This window comes from Pseudomyrmex gracilis, unplaced genomic scaffold, assembly GCF_002006095.1.
Source record: "Pseudomyrmex gracilis isolate BER0280 unplaced genomic scaffold, ASM200609v1 scaffold_46, whole genome shotgun sequence".
NCBI lineage: Eukaryota > Metazoa > Arthropoda > Insecta > Hymenoptera > Formicidae > Pseudomyrmex > Pseudomyrmex gracilis.
In genome coordinates, this window is record NW_018020630.1 from 39206 (window position 1) to 51924 (window position 12719).

At 34.0% G+C, this 12719-nt stretch overlaps 1 protein-coding gene across 20 annotated transcripts in view; it reads right to left on the reverse strand.

Moving 5' to 3' along the window:
• The window catches only part of LOC109853311 (twitchin), a 79580-nt gene that overhangs the window by 30049 nt on the left and 36812 nt on the right, over positions 1 to 12719 (reverse strand). For 15 of the 20 annotated variants that reach the window (XM_020425277.1, XM_020425275.1, XM_020425265.1 and 12 more), the window contains 12 exons: positions 11451 to 11489; positions 10630 to 10668; positions 7093 to 7243; positions 6694 to 6930; positions 6430 to 6566; positions 1700 to 1825; positions 1390 to 1534; positions 1144 to 1283; positions 924 to 1068; positions 655 to 796; positions 446 to 570; positions 6 to 359 (listed from right to left, as the gene is read on the reverse strand). In XM_020425277.1, coding sequence (XP_020280866.1) covers positions 6 to 359; positions 446 to 570; positions 655 to 796; positions 924 to 1068; positions 1144 to 1283; positions 1390 to 1534; positions 1700 to 1825; positions 6430 to 6566; positions 6694 to 6930; positions 7093 to 7243; positions 10630 to 10668; positions 11451 to 11489 — 1780 coding nt within the window. The remainder of the gene's footprint in view (positions 1 to 5; positions 360 to 445; positions 571 to 654; positions 797 to 923; positions 1069 to 1143; positions 1284 to 1389; positions 1535 to 1699; positions 1826 to 6429; positions 6567 to 6693; positions 6931 to 7092; positions 7244 to 10629; positions 10669 to 11450; positions 11490 to 12719) is intronic. The other 5 variants (XM_020425268.1, XM_020425262.1, XM_020425271.1 and 2 more) reach the window with 3 other exon arrangements.

The following is a 12719-nucleotide window of genomic DNA, read 5'->3' on the forward strand; positions in this document are numbered from 1 at the left end:
ATTACCTTTGAAAGGCACGACAAAGATCAGTGGCGCACTGCAAGGTCCTTCAACCTTGTCGGGGAAGTCGACGATAGGCTTGCTCTCGCCTCTCTTCACGGTCAGTTTGCAACTGCTGGTCAACTGACCGCTCTCGCACATAATCTCACCATCGTCCGTCATCTCCAATCTGTTGAAGACCAACTGATGCTTACCGCCACCCAGATTCTTGATCTCTACTCGCTCGTTGGGCTCTATCTTCTGGCCATTGAAGTGGAATATAGCCGGTGCGGTCTGATCTTGAAGTTCGACATCCAACACCAACTTTTCTCTCTCAACCGCGACGGTGTCCTTTAACTTCTTGTTGAAACGATTAGCATCTGCAGTTACAGAGAAAGATGTGTAATGTATTTAAAAAAAATGAGAAAAATTGAGAAGATGCAAGTGCAAATAATTTCTTATTTACAGTTTATCACAATTTCAGCTTCCGTCTTGTCGGCGTTGCTCACGCAGGAGTAGAGTCCAGCATCAGTGACCTTGCAATCTTTAATGATAAGCTTGCGTTTTCTACCATCTTCTTTAATTTGTACCCTGGTAATGAAAAATTTATTTAAATAAAGAAATTCTTAAAGTGAAAGAAACTACTGCGTAACAAATTGGAACGTTGAAACACACCTCTTGTCAGACGTGATTAATTGATCTCCCTTGAACCATTGAACGTCACCACCGTCGTCGTCCAGTTCGCACAACAAGGTCAGTGTCTCTTTTTCTATCAGTTGCTGATGTTTCAGTACTTTGACAAACTTGTAAGGATATTCTGAAGAACAAAATCGTTATTTAATTTATGCGAGTGTTCTGTAGTTTTGACAAAATGGCGCTAGAAAATATTACAATTAATTTGAATTTAATTTTGATAAAAAAAAAAAAAAAAAAAAAATACTCACCGACTATTGTGAGAACAGTGTCGGTTCTGTCTGACTGCTTATTTATCCTGCAACTATATTCGCCACTATCTTCGAGAGTTGCGCTCTTGATAGTCAGCCGGCACACGCCCGACATGTCTTTGGAAATACTGTATTGGTCTCCATCCTGAAGAACGCATCAAAAGTTGGTTTTACAATCAAGAAATGTAAAATCTATTTTTCATGTTTGATAAAAACTTACCTCGAGTTTATCTTTGTCTTTGTACCAGGAGACTTGCGCCAAGTTGGAGCTGACTGTACATTCCATGTAAGCCTCGTGCTTGGTGAAACCGCTGGTTTTCTTCGACAACGGCTTTGTGAAAGTGTACGTCGGGTCGGGTTCTGAAATTTTTGACATCCATAAAATCTTATTTGTGATATCCTCTCTCAAAAAACAAGAGAGTATAATCGAACTTCTCTGCTTAAGAAGTACGAAAGATGTACTTACCATCCACATTAAGAAAGCCTGTGGTGGATACACCAGCAATTTCAATTGTGTATTTTCCAGTGTCTTCGACTTTCGGTCCAGTGATAATAAGCTGGTAGCAGTCTTCTTCGTTCTTGAATTTATACTTCGCCGACGGGAACAATTCCTGAATATAGCACACACGCAGAGAATTATTCATCATGAAATCTTAATAATTCTCATCCGTTTTTTCTCATTGTTCTTTTCATATAAGTACGTTACGAGAAATGTGGTTTAATTATTTTACACATTGTTTTAAAAATTGCATAAATTATTTTCTTCAATTACTTACGTCCTTTCGGAAGAACCATTTCGGCTTGCAGTTCGGTTTCGAAAAGTTTGCTTCGAAGACAACCTTCTTGTCTTTGCCTTCTTTCGCATATTGATCCACCAGTGGCTTCAGGAAGCTTTCTTGTTTCTGCGAAAGAGAAATCGCCGATCAGTCGTGGATTATGTTCGCGAAAAAATTACCGATAAATCTATCCAACAGTATATCGTTCAACATCGACAGCGATCTTTGCTAGGCGATGCAGCAAAGTTAGCAGGAAAATTCAGTAGAAAAATCGAAAACTGGACGCCTCTCCGAGTAAGTAAGGAGAACGGAGGGCGAGAAAGAGACGACAAAAATATATAAATAAAGACGAAGACGTCTTCGTGAATACTTCGGAAAAAAACTCTAGAAAAAAGATTCTATTGAAAAAAGTTGTTACGAAAAGCTCAATCGATTGTTCATTGAGCTAGTCGAGTGTTCAGTTGTTTAAGCTATGACTTGTCATGCTTACTACTGTTAAGATTGATGTTAAACGGTTTTGAGAAAAAAAAAAGAAGAATAGTGGACGGATTTCCTCAAAAAAAGATGAAAAAAGTACTCGTCATTGTTCGAGCAAGATAGTTGCTGGAGAAGGCGCTGCTTATACTATACATTTTAGATGCGACATCGATGAAGAAAAACGTAACACAATTTCAGAGATTCCAATTATAGTGTAATTTTTTTTCACAATTACTTTTGAAAAGAAGAAATATTAAATATTTAAATAATGCTAGTAAAATATTAAAATAAATAAATGCATGTGTATATTAAATTTAAACTTTTTTTCGTTTTTACAAATTATAAATTGAAATCTCTTTAAATGTTCCTAAAACGTTAAATAAGAATATTTATCGGAAGAGAAAAAAAGAAATTAAATATTAGAAGAAATAGTTACACATCGAGTCAGAATAGAATGCAAGATAGTTTTGTACATAGAGTGTTGTAACTTCAATTTTAAGAAGTTAAAATTGAAAGACAAAAAAATCCATTATAAAGTAATTGAAAATAATAGAAGAATGGAAATGTGGTAAGAGATAATTAATTTGTTCGGCAGAAAGTGATTTCAAGAAAGAAAGAGCGAGTTCTCGAGTGGAAGAAAAGTCAGATAGATCGTCGAGAGACTGTCGAGACAACAGGCAAAGACAGACAGAGAGTCGATATCACGTGATTATATATTGAGATATTTGTGTGATTCACGTGAGAATCGGTCCAACCTCCGTCTTGACGAAGTGATGTAGGATCGGCCAGTCAGGAATTAATTCGGCCAGAGACGGCCTACGCGATCCACTATTCTAGAAACAACAAAAGGCAAATCCGCGTTCACAGCATCTTCTCAGAAAAACTCGGTCGTCGATCTTGCTCGCTAATCGTTTTTTCCAATGAGAAATCAATCTTGTTCAATAATTCAGTCCTTTTAATTTCAATTGGTTCCGTAAACTTTTTATTATTAAAATACGCGATATATTTGTCGCTACTCGTCACTATGAGTTATGTATGATCAATTATTACAATTATTAAACACAGTTGTAATAATAATTATATTTGTTAAATTTTGTACAAGTAACACACTTGTGTAAATCACTATTAAAATATTATCAAAATTGTTCCTATAACATGTTATAACATACGGTTTTATGAACATACATATTTATAAACATGTATATTTTGAAATATTTAATCAGTTATAAAACATTATATTATGTTTAGTTGATAATCTAACGTTAATAACATTTGACATATTGACAATTTTATAATTTTGCAGATATATAAGTGAGTTACATAACTCAACAGAGCAAAGTGCGATGGTAAAATTGTTAAACAAATGATCTATTTAATTTGCTTTCAAACTTAATGAACTACATTATTATGTGTTTGAAAACATGCGTTCGTATAACATGCGTGTTGATAAGCGTGATCGTGAGGCTAAGGTTGAATTAAGCTAAGCAATTAATAAGCGTGGATGATACAATTTGTAAGTGACATATACTAATTCACATACTTGTACTTTTTCTTTCATAGATTCTCGATATTTTTTTTTTAATTTTATAAAAAAAAGCGCAGGCCAAAAAGAAAAAAATATCTCAATATCGTACATAATCGCAAGAATTGTCTGAAAATTTTACATTTTAAGTTAATTAAATCTAATTGATCAAATATAAATGTCTTACGACGGTTTGACTGGCTTTTGTTTCGATTTTATTTATTTTCGATTTTATTTAGTTCATTTTTAATTCAGGATTAACGTAACACTGGTTTTTAAAACAAAGAGATCAATTTTACAATTTACTTCAATACGCCCACATCGCGCAAGAGCTGATCTCTTTGCCGTAATATAAACACAAGTTTTTTTCTGTCTCTTTCACAAAAACAAGGGTAACGTTTGAACAATTCAAAGTAAGAACACGCGCGGATATTCTGGCAAATTATAAATAGAAACACAAAAGATTATCCACCTAATTCTCTCTTATCTTTTTGTTATTGTTTCTTTTTGCAGGTTAGGTATGGTTTAAAATAATTAAGTGTTTTTACATCACAAAAAATTCGATCAAAAGATAAAAAAGTTTTTATGTTTCGAAACTAATTAACCAGAATATCACGGAGGAAGTGAAAGCCTTGCGGGACAATTTCGCTCTCTGTTTTTCCTTGGCTTTTGGAATCTAATGCGAGGATGTGTGTATTGCTTTTATGTAAGACTTTTATTTCGCGAACCTTCTTCTTGGCGCGTGTCGTAAGTTTTGGCCAGTCGACGATTAGCTCCTGCAAACTTGGCCTGCGCTGAATGTCGAAGATGTCCTACATGCCCGGCACACACATCATGGTTAATGCCACTCTTATACAATTAGCCATTACCGATATTCAAAGAACTCTGATTTGACGAGAACGTACAAATGTGAAAATATTGTAAAAAAGAAACAAAAACTAATCTGTAAAAAAATATAGTGATTATTGATCTTTTGTTTTGTTTATATTAGGTTTCAAATATTTAAAACTACTTTTTGTAAAATATGAGAATATGATTTTCTAAACTCTTCTGCGACATTTTTGATCGATCGTATCAGAGTTCTTATTTTTTTTTTTTATGAATACTTTTATGTGTTTTAGAGATAATGCTTTTCCGCCAATGTGAGAAGTAATTACATGCATGGCAGTTCATATCTGTCTTTCTGCCAGCGATAGGCTGTCTAATCACGTTAATCGCGCTTGCTTGTTAATAGACAAATGTGTTTGATAAATGTGAAACAATATATACAGCTAGCCCCCACAAATGGATATCATAAAATACAGCTAAGTACTAACAAAAATAACAAATAAAATTTGTCAATTCTCGAAAGAAATTGACTAATTTGAAAATAATTTTGATAATTTTTTTAACAAGTCACAGAAAAGATGATATTTCGATTGAGCGAATGGAGGGATAGATGTACGTGCAGCATTAACTCTAAATCATACATTTACGTAAAATGCATAACGTTAAGGATAAGAAGAGATAGTTACGTCACTTGTGTGAGATAAAAATGGAGGCGGAGGAAAATAGAAAACTCATGTAGCATAGTAAAGTTTTAAGTATCTCGGAAATAAGGAGATTTATAAACGTCTATGACAATCTAATTTTTTTATAATTAGTATTTTTTTTCTCATAATTAGTACTTAATTTCAGAACTATAAAAAATTACAAAAATATAATTGGACGCGGCTCTAGCGAATCGTCATCGTCATACTGTCATCGTCATTGCGGGGTTGACTGTACAAAGTTGCTCGAAAAAAAACCTTGAGCCAGGTCCAGTTAGTTTCACCCTTCCTGATTAAGGAAATTCGAAGGATCTCCACACCCTCGGTCAAGATCACTATCTCCTCGCCATCTTGGAACCAGCTCGGTCCTTGCAGCTCGTTTTGTAGCGACTAAGGAGACAGAGGTGGACAAACAAGAGAAAAAAAAAGGAGAAAACGCATTTGGAATATTTGAAGATGAAACGTGACAAAAAATTATGTCTCGGCGTAAAATTGACAACGAGAAAATCGCTGTACGACGAAAAAACTGCTAAAAAAATATGTCACTGAAAAATCCTCTATGTAATTAAAAAACTGTGTGTTAAAAACTATAAACATTTTGATTTATTTATCGTCTGTGAAAAGTGTGTTAATTTGTGATTTTGTTCTAGATTTGTAAAAATAAAGTTTTATATTAGTGTATATTTTCCGTAAAAAGCTTTAGTTTTTTTTAATTTAAAATAAACACATCGTAGATATTCGCAGAAAATATAATTATCGGATTATTATTTTGTTGTTTTGTAAATTAGAATTTAGATTCAAAGAACCGGATAGTTCAAGAGAGTTTGCAGAGTTAAAAATATTATACCATCAATATGTCACCTGTTCTTTATATTCATGAAGACATCAGGCTTGTTAATGACGTGCTGAAATCGCATTCGATCATTCATTTCATTTTATGCGTTACACATGTCGTGAATGCAAATAAGACGCATTCAACTTGCTTTTGGAATGTAATATTATGTAAAATAATTTCATATTTATAAAAAACTTGTATCTTAAAAACGAATAAACAAATTTGTAAAAGACAAATAGTAAATTTACTAAAACAAGTAAATTTACTAATTTTACAAGTAAAAACTACATGAAATTGTATCCTGTACAATATTATTTTTATTACAATTTGTATGTGTGTATGTGTAAATATCCAAAAGAGTACATACCCTTTCTACTTTCTTCAACGCTGGCATGGGTTTCTCGACTTCTTTCAAATCTACCTTCTCTTGTTCGGCCTCTTCTCTCCCCCATTTCTGATACTTCCTCTTCTTCAACATGGCACGGAAGTCCATACCACTGGCGTCTGTTATAAAATTTATACAAATAAAATGTAGAACATGTAAATGCATATTTTATTATACATAGATAAGTCGTCAAAAAAATTATTTTTTGTTCAAGCTTTGATTTTTTTGTGTTGAACTAAAACTCACCGGAAACGTAAAGCTGCATCTCAGCGGAGTCCTCGCCATGGATGTTGCTCACGACGATCTTGTAGGTGCCCTCGTCGTTGGGCTTCGTCTTCCTCATGCAGAGGGTGATCGTGTTGGTTTCCGTATCAGTGAGGAACTTGAATCGGCCACCCTCGATGATCTCCGTGATGCCTTTGTAGAACTTGAACGTTGGCGCGGGCGTGCCCTCCACCGCGACGGTGAGATACGCCGTCGAGTCTGCAAAAAGTAGCAAATCGCAATTTGTTAAATTGATAAAAAAACTGGCATTAAAATTTGTATAATAATCACGATAATTAAATGAAAAATTTTAATATTTCCAATCATACAATTAAAAATTGTTCTAAAATATTTTATAATAATATGCACTTAATGAATTACCTTCGACAGCGGAGTACGACTCCTGGACATCGACGATTTGGGGTGGTCCAGCTGGTCCGACATCTCGCAGAGGTGTGCTAGGCTGATTGATCTTATTCTCGAGGTCCGCCACGCTGGGTCTTCTGATGTCCGCCGTGCTTGGACGACGACGCTGTCATTCCAATGAGAATATAAGCAACTTCGCACATACTTCGTTTTTATTTATTTAACATAGGCATCGATAAGCTCTTGAATAAAAGCGAGACAATTTTAAGCACGATATTTTCGACAACTTCCGCTTGTGATTTTACACAAAATATAATTTTATCTTCAATAATTCAGCGAAATCAGAATCAAGGAAATTTATTAAATCAACGTATTTTAAAATAAACTATCATTTGTTATAGTTGTATAAATAATAGATATTACAAAGAAGTATAATAATTACATCAATTGTTCTTTTATTTTCTAGGAAACGTTTCCTCACTTCTGTCTTCGATTTCAATTAGAATTAAGTCGATATATATTTTGTTATTCTTTAACATATACGTTTTGTTGCAAAAGAAACAATAATTAAATAATAAAAAAGTACTGAAACGGAAGTCGTCACTGCGATTCGAAAAATCTGAAGCTCATGCAATTGCGCGTATTTTTTTACATTGATATGTATTCATTAATTACTTACGTTTATTCACATTAATCTTTGTGTTAAGTTTTCTTGTTAGTTACAATTAATTGTTACTTCTCTCATATTAGTCTGCGTTATATCTTCCAATCGTTAGATTACCATGTGTTAGTCACGAAAATCAAGTGAGTTTCAATGGTGTTAGTGACAATGCTACAACTCGTTTTTTTCTCGTTCAGGATGCATCGAGTAGCAAGATGGGAAATCGATGTATTTCCGACTTCCGGGGGAACTTCTCGCTTCTTTAGCCACTTCTTGTGGCTACTGCGATCTCAAGGATTCTCTGTACTTCATTAGACACTGTCTACTTTATCACTTCTGATGATTTTGTTGACAGTTTTTTATATCGTGTGCCAAAAACATTTTTTAACAATTGAATATAATATGAGAATCCCTTGAGTGTACACAGTGCATAATCGGAAACACAAAAGGGAATGTATTATTCGGATGAATAAAAAGTTGGAAAAGACAGGAACGTGAAAGTTTTTAAAATTGATGTAACTCTTATTTGATAAAATTCTAAGTAACCTTGCTGATCAATTTTTGAAAACTTCTTCCTGCTTTTTCAACCGTGAAGACAAATGAGGAAATTGTTTGTTCCATGAAATATATACATATGTATATTCCTACGATGTTATGAGCGATGATTATGATATTTTGTGCGACCAATGCACACTCGGTGCGTGACCAACGCATTTGTCACGGTTATTTATGCGTGAATCGCAAAGCGAAAGTGCGAATCATGTGTAAAATGACATTTTAAGTTGAAATACAGTACAGTTAATTATTATTTACAGAAAATTGTCGGTCAAGAGACTTTCAGGATGAGACATTACGTTGCACTAGAAGAGATAACTTTTGTGACAGAGAAAAAGAAAACTTTTAATCGAAGGTTTGAGGCAAACAAAAGAAAACAATTCTTTAACTTAAAATTGATATAAAACAGAATAAACGCAGAATTACGCTCTTTTTTATTCCTTCCAGTCCAATGTAATTTGTATAATAAGTTTCGACAGGAAACGTTGTGTTAGCGATATATTCTTAATTTCTAGTCTTTATTTCTAGTATTAATGTTGGATACATCTAAATACGAGGATATTTAAAGGAAAAATCAAAATATAATAGAAATTTGTGAGAAAGAGATAAAAAGAAATGTGGATAATGTGAAAGACAAATGAGTGATTACTTTAACTGTGTTGATGATGACACATTGGAATATGTGAAAATGATTGCTTACGCCGTAAACGGATCTATTTCTTGTCAACTAAATTGCCGTTCGAATACTTGTCTAACGGGAAATTCAATGATTAGGATTATTTACAAAAAAAGACATAATCTTACGACGCACAAATACGATAAACACAGAACAATGATATGTAACATAAAATAATTCTACGTTTTAAAATAATATATCGTATTTGTGGTGATTAAGAAAAAACAAAAAAGATTATATCTCGACCGGATCTACTTGACACATAAATGTACACGTATATAGTGTGAGCACGATGAGAAGTTTACACCTATACATAGATTTCTTTATACACGAGTAAGTTATTTCACACATATATATATATATTAGGTCTACCGGAAAATTCTGTCCGTTTTTGGAATAAAACAAAATACAAATTTTTCTTAATTTTTTAAAAATGGAATATGCAAATTGCCCTCACGCTGGCAAGAAATCATTAATATAATAATGGTAATTATATTATTTAATAAAGTTTATTGACGGTAAGAAAAATTTGTATTTTGTTTTATTCCAAAAACGGACAGAACTTTCCGGTAGACCTAATATATATATATATCTGACACGTAGAGCAAACTGCTATCGTTATCAAATCGATCGCAGCAGAGTTCACAATTTGCGGAGATAATCAACCAAAGTAAAATACATCGTAAAATAATTTTTCAAAATATTTATTTTTAAATCGTAAGCGATTTAAAACAATAAATAAGTGATTCCCGTTGTTAAATATTGAGCAGAGATTTAGAAGTAATTTTATTAAAAAAATAAAAAAACTACTACTGCGACCGGTCTGATATCGAGTCTTACTACTTGAGTTTTAATGGTGGTAGATTTCGTATAAGAGCAACTTTTTCCAGCTAAAAAAAAACAAAATTGACAAGGAATATGCCAATGAGTAATTTTGCTTTAACTTCTAGTACGCAAATTTATATATAACAATTTATTACCACCATTACAATTGCATCTAAATTGCATCTATTAGCCGCATAAAATGTACAGGTGTGTCCGCTCGAACTAATAAGCAACCTTCCCGCAGCCGTGACGAGCTTTCGGTATATGCCTCTTTATTTTATTTAGAAAAACAATACTACTTCGCATATAAATCTGCGTAATATCTGTATGTAAAAAACATTGTCTGAAAGCGCGTCATCGGCGTTTACTATCCCGCGAATTGCTCTTTGCAAAATATTTACACAGACAGGTTTCGAATAAAATATCTAAAAAATTTGTGATTTTGATTAATTTAGTAACTATCTTAGTAAAAAATAAGAATATATATGTTACAAAAGATGTATATTATATATATATACACACATTAATACATTACATTAATTATAAATATATATATTACAAAAATATATATTACAAAAATTATAAAAAAATTCTTAAATAAATGTAAAATTCTAAAACCCGAAACTTTTTTAGATACCTCTTCAGAAACCTGTGCCAAATATAGTTTTTAAATTCGAAGCACGCAATAAAAAAGATAAAAATATTGAGAAAACTATATATATATCTTTACATATATATAAACGTGTATATCTCGTATATAAAATAATATTTAAAAATAATATACATATAAAAACGTGTATGCACGTAACACGCACAACAGAGATATTGTGCTAACCTCCTTTTCTTGCAGCGCGCCTGGTCGGCCGGACTTAGTCTGTGTGTGGTGCGTGAAAAAACAAAAAATGAGATAGAAACAGATGTAGAGACAGAGAGAGAGAAAGAGAGAGAGAGAGAGAGAGAGAGAGAGAAAGAGAGAAAGGGAGAAAAGAGAGAAATGTGAATTCTGTAAGGTTTCCACGTAAAATAGATTTTTTTAGGAAGAAAGGGGGGATTCAATATGAGGAGTTGTTTTCCGATGTGAGAAAAAAAATCAGATCATTATATGCGATCAGTGAATTACTTGTCAATGTAATTATTAAACCGAGATTAAAGTTGTGATATTAAACCGCTAGGCGTTTTTGTGCACATTAGCAGCAGGAGCAGCAGTGTAGCAGCAATTTAAAAAAAAAACTTGTGGTTAAAAAAACGAATTATTTTCATTATTATTAATATTATTGTAATATTATTATCATCCCCATGTCCTTATTATTTTTATTATTAATATTATTATTGCCGTCCCGCGGTAACACGTTGCTTTTGCCTCTTTCGCTGGGAGTTTAAATTGTCGCTAAATATGTATTTTGTTTTTAGTTTTCATTTAGTTGCTGGGCTCTTTCAAGGGGGTAAAGGGCAAGGGGCAAAATAAACGTCGCTCAAAATGATGAGATTAAAAATCACAGGGACTGTGGACACAGAAAAGAATCCAAAAGATAACTCGGGGGAACCGTAATGTAAAACCAAAAAAAAAAAAAATAATAATGCAATATACAGATGACAGCTGGTGATGGTGACTTTTTGAGCAGGTAAGCTTTGTGTTATAGCGAACACAAATCTCACCTTTGAGTCCAACACCTCACCGGGTCGTAACTTTCCCAACTGGAAAAAATCACAGAGACGAATACATGAGGGTTAAAAATAAAATCTCGACGTGATCGCTCGTTATCGTGAAGACTTTTTCTTCGTCACCTGTTACACAAATCGTTTTATCTCTCCCGAACAATTTTTTTAGAGAATAGATCGTTTCTTTTTTTTTTTTTTTTCACAGAATAATTTAAAAAAACAAAAATGTTCCTGTCCTGCTTTGCTGTGTTCGCGTCTATTATCGAATTGAAGTAGAGAGGATTTTTGTTACTTAATCCGCGTGCTCAATAATTGAGAATCGAGTGAGAGTGACTCGGAGGGGCTTGAGGGAGGACAAGAGGAGAAATCGCGACAGATGAATACAATTATTAACAATTCGAGGGGGCTGGTCGAGGCTTACCGACATTCCGACGGCTTGTGCGTTTCATTGTGCGATGCATTGCTATACACGACGGTGCGATTGGGCGGTGCACGATGTCAGTTTTTGACAATATGAGTTTGGTATGCAAACACCAGAACAACAGGACCATCATGCGTGCAATCGCATGAGAGATAACACGAGTCTATCAGAAACGGCGAAACTTCGCCGTCGCGCGCACGCACTTTTTCGCAAAGATAATCTGATAATCAACTCTACATCATCTCGATTCTCTGCGACGTTGCGTATAATTGAAGAACATGATTTTACTTTCGCGTACACATCATGTGTGTAATAGATGTGGATAGAACAAATCTTTTTAATTACAAATCGAATACTATATTAGTATATTTTATTAGTAAGGAACAATTTAATTTTTCTGAGAAAAACGAGCAACGTGTTCAGATCGAGACGATCTCAAAGAATCGGGGGCGTATCGATGATAATCGTCGCAAAATAATCAACGTGCATAATAATCGAATCTCGTTCGAGTTCAGACCAAATCTGTGGTTTCTTCGCGCGTGGTTCGAGGCTTTTTCAAGAGAGTCCGCTTGATTCACACAAATCGGAATGCGGAGCGATAATTCAAACCGGTTGATAGTGACGCACGGTTCGAAGCTGGCAGATGCGAAGATAATAAGTGTTTCATGACGGGCGCGTTGAGGCCGCTTGAGGTTGTTGGGCGGCTTGATTTACACGTTCGTCGTGTCGCGACATTTATTAGCGCCGACGTCTGTCTACGGCGACACAATGCTTGCCAAGACCCGATGATATACGAGCCGTAATGTAAGCCAGGAAGAGAACACGCGAGATCTTGTATGCCGTAT